General features: G+C 48.9%; 1 protein-coding gene across 4 annotated transcripts; it reads right to left on the bottom strand.

The window, feature by feature from the left end:
• Window positions 1-1,438: 1,438 nt before the first annotated feature.
• SPRY1 (sprouty RTK signaling antagonist 1) lies at window positions 1,439-9,009 on the bottom strand. Of its 4 annotated transcripts, XM_036424039.2 has the most exons (3): window positions 8,835-9,009; window positions 7,595-8,193; window positions 1,439-3,700 (listed from the first exon to the last, which is right to left on the bottom strand). In XM_036424039.2, the coding sequence occupies exon 3, from the start codon at window positions 3,643-3,645 to the stop codon at window positions 2,680-2,682; it is 966 nt and encodes a 321-aa protein (XP_036279932.1). In that variant the 5' UTR covers window positions 3,646-3,700; window positions 7,595-8,193; window positions 8,835-9,009; the 3' UTR covers window positions 1,439-2,679. The 4 variants fall into 4 exon arrangements, with proteins under 4 accessions (XP_036279932.1, XP_036279933.1, XP_036279930.1 ...); XM_036424040.2 differs by lacking the exons at window positions 7,595-8,193; window positions 8,835-9,009 and adding an exon at window positions 6,574-6,695; XM_036424037.2 differs by lacking the exons at window positions 7,595-8,193; window positions 8,835-9,009 and adding an exon at window positions 3,828-4,131.
• Window positions 9,010-18,391: the final 9,382 nt, after the last annotated feature.

Raw genomic sequence — 18,391 nt, 5'->3', positions numbered from 1 at the left:
ATTTTGAACACCACAAAATAATTACAACGGACTATAACTTAAGGATTCACCTTAAGCCTTCACAAAAAGCAGCATTATCTTCCCCCCCCCCCCCCCCCTTGCATTTCATTTTTCTGCTAGGTTACATTTTATAAACTCGGTTGGCAGAAAACTACTCAATTACAGGAATCCTGGATTGGTTTTACTCACAAATAAATTCTCTGAATAAAACTCCCTTGAAAAAGAACTGGCAGTCAGCAATCAGGCTGGAGAGAATCTACTTCACAAAAAGGTCCACACTGCCGGGCTGCAGAGGAGGAGAAGGAGGAGGAACAGGACTGAGGAACAGAGGTCAGCTCGTCTACCTGGCATGTCCGCTTCCAGGGAGCAGGACCAGCACAGGGCAGCTAGCGATCCTGAAGGGATGTCAGCTCTGCCAATGCTGTCAGGGCCCTTGCACTTTAAATGACGCTCAGAATCAGGTTCAAAAGCATTTATGAGGACACACCCCAATGTTTTTTTTTTCCTTCCAGGTTTAAACCATCGTAAAGGAGGAAGTTTTGAATCTAAGTGTTTTTGCTTTGCCACCTGACAAGCCTGCATTCACCCACACCTCTGTCCTGTTGCTGCTTCTGAACGTGGGCCTGACACGCAGGCAGAGGACACACAGCGCTGAGCAGCAGCCGGCAGTTCTGTGCTGCAATCTTAATGCATTCCGCAGAGAGCCAGAAGTTAAAACTCCCCAGCATACCTCGTGCTCATAAACGTTATACATTTCTTTCAATAGCAACTACAGCTTCTTGTCTGGTTACTATCTCTGCAGACAGTCCTCACACCAGCTCATTACACTAAGGGTCTGAAGAACAGAAAAGGGTTGCACAGTTGTCTTGAGGGAGCCTGTATTTACACTTCATTCATTAAGGCATCCCAGTCTCAATGAAATACTGTTATTAGGGGGCCAGTGATAACATTGCATAACGTGAGCACCAGAGGAAGTTAGTTCACATTTTGAGATACTGGATTCTGAAGGAGCCTCCAAAACACAGATATACATGTGCTTTCAGAGATCAGAGATATCCCTTGATTATCCAATGTCACGAAAGGTCTAGCAGCTTGATGGAGCAGCACAGAAACAGGCTTTCTATCACTTCTAGATATGGGCCATTCCAAGACACTAAGACCTACACGAAAGCCTCTTGCTTACAAAACTGATTGTTTATACTAATTACATTTTTACTTCATAGCAACTCACTTGGGAATTTGTTGAAACAGAATTTGGATTACAAATTTTGATTAGTGCGTTTCTCAGGAAACATCTAGTTCAAAGTTTGAAGTCACCTGTGTCTAGATTCGGAATATTCAGGGAAAGAAATGAGTGTGCATGAAGAGTCAAAGCAAATGACTAACATCACCATCACAGTACAGGCCAATAAATGAAGAAATCAAGAGACAGTTTGTCATTAATATATTTCTGCATTATAGTTAACATATGTACTTTCTTCGTATCACCTTATTTTCCGTTATGTATTGATATTTTGTTATATTCAGACATGAGTACATTTCAACAGTCTTTTGCAATAAATATCATAAAATAATAGATTCGCATAATAAATATTCTTTACAATAAAAAAGTTTAACAGACTTTTGTCTTAAAAATAGTCAGAATTCAACTTTGTGATTTATACATAAAATATACAAAAAAGCACCACAATTTGTGGTTAAGGCAATGAAAACACAGAAGAGATTAGACTTGCTCAGCTGTTAACTAACCAAGGCAAAGGGACCGACCAGTCAGGAGCCAAGATCACTTGAGGCAGCATACTTCTCTGACACCCGCAGACGGATTAGCTATAAATATCAACGTCAGGGGCCCAAGTGCCCTCAACGACAGGAGAAATGTGGTGAAAGGTGTGGGGTGCGGAAGGAAGGTAGCTGAGACCTTCCCAAATAAGAAAGCCAGAACGAAGATCAGCAAGATACAACCAAGTATATCTCCAATGTGAAGATTTACACTGCAGAGTGAACCTAACATTACATACAAAAAAAAAAAAAACACAACACCAAACAAACAAAACCATGGCATGGCTACAATGAGACAATGCCAAAACTGAGGGGAGAGGACTCTCGAGGGGCAAGGAGGCAGTGGTTAAAGGAAAACGTTTATGTGATAACAAAAATATATCTTCCCAGGCTATGTAAGGGTCCAAGGCCTAGGAAGATAGCACTAACTGGAGACAGACTGAATACATAGCTTATTTAAGCAAGTAAAGGGCTGCTTTTTTAAACACCAATTTCCCTGCTCCTGGAATAACCCCAATCAAAAACAGCTCTCCATCACTGTCCCCTAGGGGTGTATGTGTGTGGTGATGGTGGTGGGGAGGGGGGTGTTGCATGGGCAATTTTGTAAGGTTGCTTGCAGAACAAAAAGGCTATACAAAACCCCAGCCCGTGGCTCCCAACACCCTCCTGAGGGGGGTGAGGGTGTGGCAGAAGCTCTTGTCCTGAGTGGGACCCAGTCCGTTCTCACTGACTGTCCATAAGAGGGTACCATCCACCAGTCAAGCCTTGGGAACAGGAGGAGAGAGGGCAGGAAACGGGGTAAGTCGTCAAGAAAATAAAAATCAGTATCCAATAGCATCGTTTTTCAACAGCCACCGCTCGGAAAGTTAGTTGGGGAGGTCCGAACACGCCCCTCCCAAGTCATGAGGGCTTGCCCTGAGCCCGGGAGGGGCAGCTCTCCAGCTTACAGTAGACGGTGTTGGAGTTCTTACACCTGCAGCCCGGGCGGTGGGTCCAGTCGTAACACCCCCGGCAGAGCTTCAGGCACCCCTTGGCAGGCGGGTAGCAGAGTAAGCACGGCAGGAACAGAGACATGGCCCCCATGCACAGGTACCGGGAGCAGCAGTGCGACTGGGAGCAGGAGCACGGGCTGTCCGAGTAGGAGTCGCCCTCGTCGTCGTTGGAGCAGTGGTAGAAGATGCCCTTGACCAGGCACATGCAGGTGCCGTACTCCACCATGCTCTCCGCCGAGCACAGGCACTGCCGGTCGCAGGCCAGGCAGGACGGCAGGGTCCGCGGGGCCGTGCACTCGCCGCACTTGCACTTGCCGCACCGCTCGCAGATGAACTGGTGCCGGGCCGGGTCTTCTTTCAGAGCGCCCTTCAAGTCGTCCGCCACCGGCAGCTGCTTGGGCTGGGTCCGAATGGCCCTCTCGGACCGATGGGCAGGGACGGGCCTGGCGGGCGGCGACCTTCCCAGCAGCCCCTGCTCAGAAGAGGCGCTGCCGCCGCTCCCCGAGCTGGCCGCGCTCCCGCTGCTGGTGGACCGGCTCAGCACGGGGCCCCGGGCGGGGTGATGGGACGGCCCCGCGTGGCCCAGGTGGCCCGCAGGTCGATGCTCGTAGTTGTTATTCACATTAATCGGTATGATCTCGTGAGTCCTCTCGTGCTTGTCTTGTCTCGGGGCTGTGCGGGGAGCGGGTCTTCTCCCCACGGACGGCCCTTCCGTGTATTCGTTGCTGCCTCGGATGGCTTTGATCTGGTCCAGGGACAGGATAGCAGCAGGTGGGATCTCTCTGTCATAGTCCAGCCTCTGCCGGCTGTCCAGGGCGGGCGGCTGGGTCAGGACCAACGAACTGCCGCTGCCATGCTGGTTTGGGGGATCCATGTGTAGGGATCTTGAATGGTGGCAATCAGCGGGAACCTGGCATGCATCTGAAATCCTAAAAGGAAATCGGACATGAAAAAGACAGAGAAAATAAATGGCAGGAAGTATTTCTTTTAGAAAGGGGATGGGGGGGGGGGAGGGGGGAGGAGCAACCCTGTCAAGTCACAAATTGCCTAAAGCACCTGGTAATGATCACCTTCATCAGTGGATTACAGGGATGCTGGGGTCCTGGCCGGGGTCCAATCCGAGAGAGGCCAGAGGCCCACATCACGGAGGAAGAATTCGGAGCAAGAGACCCCATGCCATAAAAATTAGGCTATTCCACTTGTAAAAAGCAGAATCAGGAAGCAATGCCTTCCTGTGGGTGAAACTAACAAGTAATGAAAATCTGCTCTCATAGGGAACACTGAGCATAAGCATTGGAATAGGAAGCTCGGTGTCCGTCCATCCCCATAAAGGAAAATACCCACTTCACAAAATGGCTTTGATGCTGTTGCTTTTTTTTTTTTTTTTTTTTTTTTTTTTTTTTTTTTTTTTTTTTTTTTTTTTTTTTTTTTGCCATTTGTTTACTGTTACAAGCATTTGACTCAGGATGAAGAAACTGGTCAAGGTATACCTCATCCGTTAAAAAAAAAAGAGAGATTCCAAACTAAAATGGAGTCTCAGAATAAGTTGTTTTCTGTAGCAACCAGGACTTTCAAGCTCCTTATTGATGTACGAGACGCAAAATGAATACAGACGAAGTCAGCAGTTCTTGGTGTTTATAGCTACAAAAGTGTGTGTGTGTGTGTGTGTGTGTGTGTGTGTGTGTGAGCATGAGCACGCACACACACCCCTCAATGTACAGTCTATTTGTGTTGAAGCGTATTCACATTTGAAATCATGAAAAGACTCATATAACAAGATAACTTTTCATGCACAAACAAATGTTAGGCCTTTAAAGCGGTGGGCATTTCAATTATCTGTATTTCCTCTAATTTAAAAATCTGCATCTACATGACAGCCTGGTTTTCAAAAGCACTGCCAACTCCGAATTAATGTGCTGCTTGTAATAAAAATAAGTACAGCAATACCCTGATAAAAATGAGCAGTTGTGCTTCCTTACCAGCAGTAAAAGACTACTCATTTATAATGCATTCCTTATAAAACAAACGACCAAACATAAAAACGTTTCCGTTTTCAATTAGTGGCAAACTAGATTATTTTTCACACAAATTCCTCCCAAAGTCTCCAGATTCCACTCAATTCAAGAATGAAAAGAAAAAATGCCTTTTCTCTACTGGCACTTTGAGTCAAAACATAAAATAAAAATAAAAGACAAGATAAAAATACAACACCACCAGCTTAAGGAATAAGGCAAATAGAAGTCCATTCCATCTAATAACTAGAGTGACTATCTTGCATGTTCATTTCTGGGGGCTCCTTCCCTCCTCCCAAGATGCTGCTCGATTCCTCCTCCCCTGCGCATGGGACCCACACGCTCACTACCTGCTGGGTCCAGCCCTGGTCCTTCCAGACTGGGAACAACCAGCCCCTGCACATCCCCCGTCCCCACACTTGTTCACCCCGGGCTTGGAAAGGAAGGAGTGTGTCCGGGAACTAAGGAGGACACACGATGGAGAAGGAGGAGGATTGGGAGAGTAGAAAACCCCCGAGTTCACGGCCCGAGGCCACCCGGTCCCCGCAGGCTGGGAAGGCCAGCAGAACGTGAGCGAGCCGCCCGGGCTTGAAGCCAGGTGCCTGGGCAGCAGGTCCCGTCCCCATCCACCCCCATAACACACACACACACACAGGTCCCGTCCCCATCCACCCCCCACAACACACACACACACACACACACACACACAGGTCCCGTCCCCATCCACCCCCCACAACACACACACACACACACACACACACACAGGTCCCGTCCCCATCCACCCCCACACACACACACACACACACACACACACACACACACAGGTCCCGTCCCCATCCACCCCCCACAACACACACACACACACACACACACACACACACACACACACAGGTCCCGTCCCCATCCACCCCCATCACACACACACACACACACACACACACACAGGTCCCGGCCCCATCCACCCCCCACAACACACACACACAGGTCCTGTCCCCATCCACCTCCCATAACACACACACACACACACACACAGGTCCCGTCCCCATCCACCCCCCACAACACACACACACACACACACACACACACAGGTCCCGTCCCCATCCACCCCCCACAACACACACACACACACACACACACACACACACACACAGGTCCCGTCCCCATCCACCCCCCATAACACACACACACACACACAGACACACACACACACAGGTCCCATCCCCATCCACCCCCCACAACACACACACACACACACACACACACAGGTCCCGTCCCCATCCACCCCCCATAACACACACACACACACACAGACACACACACACACAGGTCCCATCCCCATCCACCCCCCACAACACACACACACACACACACACACACACACACAGGTCCCGTCCCCATCCACCCCCCACAACACACACACACACACACACACACACACACACAGGTCCCGTCCCCATCCACCCCCCACAACACACACACACACACACACACACACACACACAGGTCCAGTCCCCATCCACCCCCCACAACACACACACACACACACACACCACACACACACACACACACACACACGCTGCCTGGGCAGCAGGTCCCGTCCCCATCCACCCCCTATAACACACACACACACACACACACACACAGGTCCCATCCCCATCCACCCCCCACAACACACACACACACACACACACAGGTCCCGTCCCCATCCACCCCCACCACACACACACACACACACACACACACACCCTGCTCCCTGGCTCGCCCCGCGAACACGCGATCCCGGTCGGTACCTCCTCGGACAGCCCTCACAGACGGGGGCCGCCGTGGTTCTCCGAAACCCGCCTGCGTCCCCGCCGGGGCGGCGCGCGGAGCCCGAGCGCGGCACGGACCGCGGACCGAGCGCCGCGCCGCTGCACCTGGGCGCCCGGCGGCCTCCCGGAGGGAGGGAGGCGCGGGGCCGGGGCCGGGGCCGGGGCCGGGGCCGGGGCCGGGGCCGGGGCCGGGGCCGGGGCCGGGGCCGGGGCCGGAGGGAGGGAGGGAGGCGCCGGGCCCGGGGCCAGAGGGGGGCGCGGGGCCGGAGCCGGGGCCGGAGCCGGAGGGGGGCGCGGGGCCGGGGCCGGAGCCGGAGCCGGAGGGAGGCGCGGGGCCGGGGCCGGGGCCGGAGGGAGGCGCGGGGCCGGAGCCGGAGCCGGAGGGAGGCGCGGGGCCGGGGCCGGGGCCGGAGCCGGAGGGAGGCGCGGGGCCGGGGCCGGGGCCGGAGCCGGAGGGAGGCGCGGGGCCGGCCGCACCGCAGCGCCGCCACAGCGCCCGGCCGGCGGGGAGCGCGCCCTCTGCGCTCCGGGCCCGGAGCGCTGAGTAAATAGTTGACGGGAGGAAGGAAAGGGAAAAAGTTATGAATGAAAACAAGCTCTCTCCCCGCCGGCGGGCGGGGGCGGGGGCGGAGGTGTCCGTGACTCGGAGGGCGGGCTGCCCTTTAAAGGGGCCGCGCCGCGCGCCGCCACCGGGCAGAGCGCGGGGCTGGGGCGCGGGGGGCTCTGCCCGCGGGGGACGCGAACCCGGGCTCTGCGCCCCGCACGCGCGCGCGCACACACACACGCGCACACACACGAGCGCGCTCACGGCGCGGCGCCCGCACGAACCAAAAAGCCCCAAGCCCTCCGGGGGGAAACCCCATCAGACTCCTCCAACCCTCCTCCTCTCACGCGGAGGGTTCCCCCAAAGGACGCCCGGGCCATGGCGCCGCCGCCGCCGCCGCTTCAGGAAACGGGACGGACGCCCTGCCCGCACCTGCCGCCCGCCCCCCACACTCACCTGGGCCGCGGCGGGGGCGGGGGCCCGAGTCCCGGGGCAGGCGGCGGGCCGGCGCCGCATCAAGCGCGACGGGGCGGGCGAGCGGGCATGGCCCGCGGCCCCTTCCGGCCGCGGCGCTCACGGCCCCGGCGCTCACCGCGCGCCTGGGCCCTCGCGGCTCAGCAGCATCCACCGCCGGGCTCTCCGCGGGCAGCGCGCCCAGGAGCCGGCGCGCAATCCCCTGGGTCCGAGGCTCCGAATCCCGAGCAGAGGGCTCCCTGGCGCGGACCGCTCCGGGCGAGCTCCACGTCCGGACTGTGGCGTCCCCCGCGGCCCGGGCCGGGTCTCGAACCGGCGTCTGTCTGCGACGGGGCCCAGGAGCGCACGCCCGCGAGGCCGAGGCCGAGGCCGCCGCTCCGCTCCCGGGGTGGGGGGTCTGGCTCCCCGCTCTCTGAAGGGAGCGAGGTTGGGGGGCTCTCCTGGGGAAAGGCGGGGCGTCGTGCGGCCCGCGAGGTCCCGGCACCGTCCGGGTCCGCGCCACGGGGCGTCCCGGCAGGTCAGCCTCCCGGGCCGGCGTCCACTCCCGGTCCTCCGAGCCTCCTGCGCGTCCGCCGAGGAGCCTGCGGCGGAGGGATGGGGAGAGAAATCACGTTAATGTCCCTCTTTCCGGGCGCCCGCTGCCATGTGCGGGCCGAGGCTGCGCCCCGTGATGGACAGGCCGGCGCGCGCGGTCGGCGTGTCAGCCCAGAACCGAAGTAACATGCGATTTTGCACGTTTTTTGCCCAAGTGCTTCGGCCCCCTCGGAACGCCCGAGAGTTCAAGCAGCGTTCAAGCGACGCCTCTGCGCATTGGAAATCAATACGCAGAGACGGGAAATTCAGGTTTTCAACAATCGCTCCTCCGACAATGCCTGAACAAACACGCACCGGGTCCGCGCGCCGAGCGCCAGCCCCTCTCCCTCCGCACACACCGCCCCGCGGGCCGCACCGGACCGCTTCGGACTTTAAACTGCTTACTTCTCCGATGGGGGAGGGAATCAAAGGGACCCTGCGGGTTTTCTTTTCTCTCATCGCCCACCCCGCGATAGCATTTACTTTGAGAGCACTGGGTTTTAGCAGTGGGAAGGCTCCTGGAAATTCGAATTGCAACCGCATAGAAAGCGAGTTCAAGGAAGCATTCAGTTCCTTGCAAAAGCCGACATCTCTCGCCTAATCTTTTGCTAAAACGCCTACCGAAGGAACGGAAGAAAACGGCTCTTACCTAACGCAAAGGCTGGAAACTGCTTTTCAGGCACGTTTCCCGCGGCCGTGGCTGCTCCTGATCGGGGCAGGGAGCTCTGTCCGCCGCTATCGCTCCGCACACCACGGCATGCCTCACAGAGCAATCCCACTCCAGCTCCCCACAATTTCAGCGCCTCGCCTCCACCTCCACCTCCACCCCAGGACACGCCTCCCGTGATATCATGTGTCAATCACATGGCTGCCTGAAAACCTGGAACAGGATTTCCCCAGCAGTTGTTTCCTCTTTCGTTATAAGTGCACCAACTTGGAAAAGTTGCACTGGACGCGCGCGTGCAAAAAACATCCTCTGAAAGGACGCCTCCGACAATTCCTGCAAGTGCAGCTTGCCATAAAAATAATACCTTCAAATGCACTAATCAATCTTCAGTTATCTCGGTTAAAAAATAAAATAAAAAGGGTTCTATAAAGTTGAATCAGAAAATGTTTGAAGAATAAAAGACTAAAAAGTTGTGTGTGAAGCCATAGCTTCTGATCAGCTAGAGAGAAAATGCATATTGATATAAAAAGATGGTAATATTTCAGTTCCTATGTAAAGCAAAATTCAGAAGATGCAAAATCTGAAAATTTGAAAGGTGGACTCCTTACTGCAAATGTGTATGACAATATGTCATAGAGCTAAAATTTCTTGCTGTCCATTTTATCATACTTGCTTCATCTTGATTTGTGATATAATTTCTCAAAAATCAATCAAACTTTAAAATTCCAAATTTCTTCAGATTTGTAATATATTTGTATACTTTTGCAAAAAAAAAGAAGCCCAACCTATTTATTTTTTTTAATCAGCTATATGCCAACCAATAAAAATAGAAATAATTTAACAAAAAGCTTTATAATTCTATTGTTACTGGGGTTTAAAAAATCATTTTTTACTAGTAGGAAACTTGCTTTTTGTTTCTTTTGAAACTAGATTTTAGATGTTTATTATCAAAATCACACTTAATGCTGCAGTTAGGCTAACTAATGTAAAATTTAAGATTCCTCAGAGACTTTTAAAAGACACCTAAAAATAAAAATACATAGTAAGTGGAAAGGAAATATTTCCTCCAGGTACTACATTTAAGAAGTAACTTAAAGTCTTTGGAAAAACAAACCAAACAAAATAAAACTCCAGGATTAAGTCCCATATAAATCTGAGTATTGAAAATTTTCAGTTCAAAGTAATTTTTAAATCTCCTTCTTCCCAATAACAAGTGATTCTGTTGAAACTGGCTTTTTTCTATGCTGGACTTACACATGTTTGAGCATGAGGGTGTCTTTGGAATTACCTGTAAGAAACCTAAGGCAGTGCAAAGACCATCAGCAAGAAAAAAAGCAGCACCAGAAAATAACATAGACCAATACTCATATTTACTCTTGCTCTTACTCTTTTAAATTGTAGTAAAATAGGCTGTTTAAAAAGATAAAAATCAACTTTATTGTAAACATTTTCTATTTTTTCATAGATATCATTATATTTTGGGATGCAATGAACTCTAATGATGGATAGGCTTTTTTACCATTATGAACTGATGTGTAACCATCAAATCAGAAATCGAATATCACGACATGGTACCTTATTTGGTTCTTCAAAATTGGTTTCTCAGCCATCATCACCCGTTTGGGTTTGGGATAGGAGGTCAGTTCACCAATATGATAAAACCAGGAGAGGGAGCACTCAACATTCTACTTCCATAAATCCTACAAAAAAGGTTCCATAGATTCCTATCACATGTAAACTTCCAACTATTTCCATCGTAGATGTCTGAAATTACAAATTCCATGAGACTAAGTATTTTTAAATTATAATAAGCTATAAAACGTGTGACATTTTATCTATAACACCTATCTATACATGGGTCATATTCTATTTATCGATAGAAATAAAATATTATGTGCACAAAGTTGACCAGTGACCCTTTACATCATTTAGCAATAAAATGCATATATATATATATATATATATATATATATATATATATATATATATTTTACATACTAGATTACAAATAAATAGGGGGGATAGCCTTGCCAACCTGGATCTAGCAGACATTTAATAAAAAAAACCCTTTCGTTTTGATTGCCTATAAGACTTTATAGAAATTCTAAATTTTCAGCTTAAAATTGACAGTGTTTTTTTGTTTAGTAAGTTTAATTACTATGCACCTTGGCTACAATTATATATTGCTGGAGTATAAAATTCTGAGGAGGAAAACAATGTAAATAAATATCTTTGGGAAAGTCTTACAATAATTTTCAGTTTACTACATTAAGACAGATCTAAATGAATAAAGTGGATGGAAACTGAGCCCTGACTTGTTCATTGTCTTGTGAAAACAAGATCAGCCATCTCTACTGTTGATTTGATTTTTTTGGGGGGGGGGGCGGGGGGGGGGGAGATAAAAAAAGTAATAAAATCCAGTAACTCCACCCAACTGCTAGTGATTTAAAAAAAAATAAAAAGTGGAGTACAGAGAAGCTTAACTTATTCATTTATCTACTTTATTTATCTACAAGTTTAAATTAAGTAATTGGTGCCAAAATTGCAGACCCATAATGTATTCCGAGCTCTCGAAAAATAATGCCTTAGTAATTCCTGTAATGTGTCTGCGGAGTCGTGATAACAAACCGAATCTTTTATCTTGTTGAGAAGCAAACAAACACAATCACAGAAGTTGGTGAGCTGGGTTATGAGTATCTAATAAACCAATGAAGAGCCAAGAACAAAACGAAGTCTCTCCTTTTAGGGCAATAGTCCCTATATTACTGTACTTCCCGAGAAAAGCTGGCAGGCGCAGTCCATTTTATTTTCAGTTTCCTTTTGTAAACAATCTTTGTAGTTGACAGAAATAGGCCAACATACCCGGTAAATTTTCCATAAACATTCTCTTCATTTTCATAAGCGTAATTCTCATCCTGCCCTATTTGAAATACAAATTCTCTGTATTAGTTTCAAATTCTGGAGGTGGGCACATCCAGCAATCCATTGAGTAAATGACACCGAATGATTTGTGGGATCCCTACCAGCTCTAAAATTCCACACCTCACCATTTGTGTCCTTTGTCACAAGTGACTGTTTTTCTACAAGTTGTAGGAAAAGAAAGACATGCAGATGGGAGGGCTCTGAATTGGTGCCTACGTGTCATATTCCTTCACAGAGAATCAAAGGGACCCGTGAGACAAACTGCATCACTTCTGTGTAGCAGAGATCTGACTGATGACACGCACATGGTAGGATTGTTTGAGGACACACCTTTGCTCTGGTGCAGTCTTCATTTCTTCTCTAGACAGCTGCATCATAAAACCAGTTTCTCTCCTCCTCCATGATAGTGTTTCCTTCTGAGCCCTCACGTGTCGTTCATTTTAAAGAGAAAACAGAATTTTCCATCTCTTCTGCTGATTTGGTTTTTGAAACAAGAAGTGGAGTGGCCCTTCTGATGACCACTTGGTATCATCTTAGATTATGATCGGCAAAAGTTACTGATCTCCCATTTCCATGTCTACCTACTGCTAGCTTCATCTTCAGAGACAAGTGCATAAAAACATAGCTTAATTTAAACTTATAACTGCCCCCACAGATAGAAGAGTAGAAAAAACAACAACCACATTTTTGTTAAAACAAAAGCAACTTAAAAGTCTTGCCACTTTAGTCTTTAATTCCTATTGAAATAACCTGCGCCAAAGACTATATAGTTTATCCTTTCTATGGGAAAATAAAAGTTCAATATTTATTTGATGGGTGACTCTAGGCATGTCTTCTATCAGAATGCCTAATACTGAAAAAAAGAAATCACAAAACACTTTTAAGAGGTTTTCTTTTTAAAAGAATTGATTGCATTTTCTTTGATTTGCAATTTTCTTGGAACATTCAAAATGATTCCACGTATAAAAACGTTTCCCACGGCCCGTCATAACCGATGGGAGGTATATATTAAAACCCTGAGTCTTTACTACACCCTTCTTCTGTGTCCTGGTCTATAAATTTAGCGGAGATACTGATTTTCTCATAACAACCCCATGCCCAGGATGGCGAACGTGAAAATGACATGGTATTGGAAAAGACCATCGGGCGTAAGGTCAGTTGATGTGGAGTTCACGTCCCAGCTTTGTTATTTTCTGGTTGGATGGCGAGCCTTCCTCATTGCTCTCAACCTGCTTTCTCCTTTACTAACCCGAAGTAATAAACAATACTTTGCCTTCCCACGTCACCGCACAGGTGGACTCAGCACGTGGGCAGTGCTTTCTGTGTACATTCGTGTGTTACCATCGCCTTGAACTCCCCGTGTGATGAAGAAGCGTTTCAGGCTCCGCCTTTCCTGGTGCTTCCTCCCCGCAATACTAAATGCATCTGTCTTCTAATTGTTTCAAATTCATTCCGCTTTACTTTTCTTTTCTTTTTTTCTCTCTCTCTCAAACTGAACGCTTAGGTTTAAGTAATTGAATGCTGTGTGTGGTGAGTGCGTGCATGTGTATGTATGTTATGGAGAAGCTAACTGCCAATAATTTCAGATTATGGAATTTAATGAGCCCTGGTCGCTTCAATACTTATCTGGAATTTTTCATCTTTTACATTTTACTTCTGGTGAAGATAAAGGTCATTGCAAATATTAGCAGGCACATCATAAAATGTGTAAACTCTGTGATCATAAAGAGTAAGATAAAAGCAGATGCATGTTTTTTAAAAAGTAACTGAATAACAATTTACAAGTTGAAAATAAGTAGAAAAGTAAAAACAAACAAACAAACAAAACATGATCCTTAATGCATATTTCCCGAAAGTACATTACTGCTGCTTCTTTTGAATAACCTCTTAGAATGTTAATTGTGATCATAAATATGGCAGATACAACTTCTGTCAATTACCAAAGTACTTTATGAATCTTAATGGCTTGTATCCCTTTTTTAAATTGGTGGCAGAGATTATTTCCCATCGCCAATGCATTTCAACTAACCAAAAACCCATGAAACGCCACCTATTGTTGAAAACAAGTCATTTCAAAGTTCAGTCAAAACCTGGAAAATGTGACAGCCTGGAACTGGGTACTCATGTTGACCCCGGTTTTAGAGGACCGTGCCCAGCTGTAGGTTAATGGTATGTGTTCTGAGCACCTGCGAGGTGGGCTAGGCTAAGCTACGCTCGGTAAGTTAGGTGACCTAATGCAGTTTCAACTTACAGCATTTTCAGTTTACCATGTGTTTATCGAGCTATAGCCCGCCCCAGTGCAGGAGCATCTGTACCTGTTCTAAGTTACTACTTTGAGTAGATAAGTACCTTCGGGATACATTCGTCCTAATGGGTTGGTGAAAAGTCAGTATCGATACTTCATTACCTTCCCATTGATGGTGTAGCTTCAGGCAGGCACAGTGGTTTTGACTTTTTTTTTTTTAATAATATATTTTATTGATTTTTGTACAGAGAGGAAGGGAGAGAGATAGAGAGTTAGAAACATCAATGAGAGAGAGTCATCGATCAGCTGCCTCTTGCACACCCCTTACTGGGATATGCCCGCAACCAAGGTACATGCCCTTGACCGGAATCGAACCTGGGGCCCTTCAGTCCCCAAGCTGACGCTCTATCCATTGAGCCAAACCGGTTGCGGCAGTTTTGACTTTTTAGATGCCTCCAAAAGCATCCAGAACCAAAGAGGATGCCAGGCGGTCTTTGTAAGGGCCACTCCACTCTTTGTTTCGGAAATCAAATCAGCAGGAGAGATGGTAGTCTTGTCTTCTTTTGAAGATGCAGAACGAGTGAGGGCTCTGAGGGGGACACTTCCTGCCATGGAAGAAGAGAGAAGACGTTAGTCACTGTCTGCCGGGTGCTCTCCTCCCCACCTTGTGTGCTAAGCTACACGGAGCAGGAAAAAAATGATCCCAGGGAACAGCAAATCGCTCCCATCCAAGACCCTGCCCCGGGGCTGCGGCTCCTCGGGGTTTTCTCATGTTCTTCTCCCTCTCACCTTCCCCCCACAGGGGCGTCCACAGGCAGTATCTTTGAGAGACAGATTCCCCCGTGGTGTCCTTGTGCATGTGAGTGCTTGAAGGGCTGTATTGAAGACCCCAAATTTACCTTTGAACCCAAGACTATTTTTGAATTCAGGAACAAACATAAGACAGGAACACATCAGAGGTTTCAATCAAGAGACATCTGGAAGTCAAAGAAAGGTCTGTCTCTTATGAACACCTTTCTCCCCAATCCCCCCCCCCACCACACACACACACACACACACACACACACACACACCACACACAGGTTAAGTGTAAAAAATGGGACAGAACCGAAGATCAGATATGGTAAATAGAATTCCTAGGTAGGTTATATGAAACCTAAGTGAGAAATGAGTGAAATGTGCCTGATGATGGGATGCAGTTCCTGGGTGATTTCTTCGGGCAGGTCACTAAGCCGCTTGCCCTGTCACCGTGTAGCCAAGACAGCACGATGCACACACAAACATGGTCATCGCGATTCAACTTTTGTGTTCTGTGCGGCTCTGGCATGCACAAGCAATCTGCTCTATTCTGACGACGAGGTGCCCCCTCTGAGCCCCCCTGCTTGTGCCATGCCCCTCGTGGTGTCTGCGCAGAGGTCACAAAGCGCCCCTGTCGCTCAGACCTCCCGTTCCCATCTTCCACCGCCTGCACCTGCACGCTCACCGCAGCACAGCCCTCAGAGCCCAAGGTGCTCAGAGCCGTTGCTCTGAAATGTGTGCCGTCGGGATTTGTGGGGCAAGGAGCCTTTTCTGCCTCCAGGGGATTTGTGTTTTGAGTCATAAACACTATTGCCAGGAAGATGCTTATTAAAAACAAGGAAATGGCAAATGCCAGGAGATATTTTAAGTGGACGCGTTGCTTTTGCCTTTTCCACGTGCCCTTGCACGGTATGCCTGCTTTGCTTTTCATTTTGTACAGAAACCTCACCGACTCCGTGTGGCTCAGCCTCTTGCCCTGGGATTTTCCTTTCCCTCTGGTGACAGGTGGGTCTGTGGTCAGTCATGAGCTCCCTGGGCTTTGGGTTTGCGGGTGAGGGAAGTGAGGGGGAAAGGAGAAGGGAAAGGACATCCGGGGAGACGGAGAGGGGTGTGTTAACTGTTCACTGTCCAAACAGTTAGGTTATACTCAAAAATAAGTGTAGGCGTATGCCTTGTATACTACGTATTAAAACCTGAAGTTCCAGAAAGAGTAAAATTAAACAGTCCCATCATTATTTAATACAGCCGTCCTGGGTTCTGCCTTCTATTTTGAACTGTGACCTTTCTACTGAACAAGAACCACATCTACCACGTCTGAATTATTGCAAGTTCCAGCGTGGGTTCTGAATTAATGAGACTTTTTTGCACTACCCAGGGAACTGATCCTGGGGTAGGAGCTGTATTAATGAGTGGCCCTGCCCTCCACGACAGTGTGCCATTTGACGGGTTTGTTTTCCTACGGCCCTGTGCAAACATCACTAATTGGCTCTCGCTCGGTTCCCTGTGACAGTCAGGATCCCGGGCATACATCACAGCAGCGACCCGGCTCCCCCAGGCGGGGCTGGGGCTGAGGCTGCTCCTGCCATAGGAGGGTCACGCTGTGAACGCAGGTTTCAGGGACACTGCAGGCTTACCTCGAAGATGTTGCAGGCTTGGTTCCAGACCACTCACTGCAATAAAGGGACAATCTAGCCTGATCTGTGTGGCTCAGTAGTTGAGCGTTGACCTATGAACCAGGAGGTCACGGTTCCCTTCCCGGTGAGGATACATGCCCAGGTTATGGACTCCATCCCAGTGTGGGGCATGCAGGAGGCAGCCGATCAATGATTCTCTCATCATTGATGTTTCTATCTCTCTCTCCCTCTCCCTTATTCTCTCAATCATATTCTAAATTCCAGATTTGGGATTTTCACAAGTAGGAAATCAATAAATATATATTTAAAATAAATAAATAAAGAGCCAATCTAAATAAAGCAAGTCCCATTAATTTTTTGGTTTCCTAGTGTCTATAAAAGTTATGTTTACACTATACTGCAGTCCATTAAGTGTGCGATAGCATTACCTATAATAATAAAAGTGTAATATGCTAATTAGACCAGACAGCTGAAGGACCTTCTGGACGTCCTTCCGGGCTACCTCGGGATGAAGCCAGGGCTGCGAAGGCCGAGCCCTTGGCATGAATTCGGTGCATCGGGCCTCTATTGTCTAAAATAAGGATGGATGTACTTCAATTTAAAAATGTTCTATTGCTAAAAACATCTAACCATCGACTGAGGCTGAGGTTTTTCGCAGGCGGAGGGTCCTGTCTGGATGTTGATGGCTGCTGACTGGTCAGGGCAGTGACTGCTGAAGGTTGGGGTGGCTTTGGCAATTTCTTAAAACCAGAGGGCAGTGAAGTTTGGCGCTTTGATTGATTCTTCCTTTCATGAGTGATTTCTCTGCAGCCTGTGATGTGCCCTGATTGCATTTTACCCACAGCATTTCTCTCAACATTGAAGTCACTCCGCGAACCCCCTGCCACCGCTTTAGCAGCTAAGCCTATGTCATATTACAAACGTCTGTTGTCACTGGACCCCCTCCTGAGCACCTGCACCAGGCGAGGACTCCCTCTCCACTCCCCCTCCTCATCCAGAAGGAGCAACGCCACCTCCGGTAACGTCCCATCCCGAGGTCCTAGAGATTCAGGCACAGCTTCCGGCTCCGCCTCTAGTTCCAGTCTTCTCCCCGTCTCCGCCACATCTGCAGTGACTTGCTCTTCTAAGGTCTTGAACCACTCAAGGTCAGCCATGCGGGCTGGGATCGGCTTCTTCTGAAGTCCTGTTCATGCTGATAATTGGGCCTCTTCCCCGGAATCTGGAACGTCACTCATGGCATCAGGAATGGGGAGACCTTCCCGGAGATTTACAGTTGACTGCCCAGACCCATCGGAGGACAGCGATCAAGGGCAGCGAACAGGGGCAGCGATCAGGGGCAGCGATCACCCTATGAAATGTGCCTCTCCAACAGTAAGACCTGGCTGTTCCGATTCCAGAAGACAGATATCAACTTTTTTTTTTAAATTTCTTTATTGATTATGGTGTCACATAATTGTCCTCATCCTCCCATTCCCATCCCAAACCCCTCCCCATGTATGCCCACCCCCTGTTATCCATGACCTCTGGTTAGGCTTATATGCATGCACACAAGTCCTTTGGTTGATATCTCCCCTTTGCCCTCCCCTCCCCTATCTTCCCTCTGAGGCCATATAGTCTGATCACTGACGTATCAACTGTAGTCCAGAAGAGCTTCTACACTGACAGTGTGAACTCCCTAAACACTGGTCACTTCTTCTTTTTTTTTAAATAACATGAAAACTTATCAGTTGCTTCCCATTGTCCTCAGTCTGTAACCCAACTTGTGACACAGCCGTGGGCCCCTGTGATCTGGCCTCTGCCTCTTGCTGCAGCCACATCCTGGCTCTCGGTGCTGCAGCCACCCGGGGACTCCTTCAGTTCCTGGAATGTGCCCGGGCTTTGCTAACCTCGGAAGCTTTGCCTGTTATTTCTCCTTCGGTTACAGGATGTTCCAACATGCT

Source organism: Pipistrellus kuhlii, unplaced genomic scaffold (genome assembly GCF_014108245.1).
Source record: "Pipistrellus kuhlii isolate mPipKuh1 unplaced genomic scaffold, mPipKuh1.p scaffold_m20_p_8, whole genome shotgun sequence".
NCBI classification, from domain to species: Eukaryota; Metazoa; Chordata; class Mammalia; order Chiroptera; family Vespertilionidae; genus Pipistrellus; species Pipistrellus kuhlii.
The sequence above is the reverse complement of the archived record's forward strand: the minus strand, read 5'-3'. Positions and strand labels throughout refer to the sequence as shown.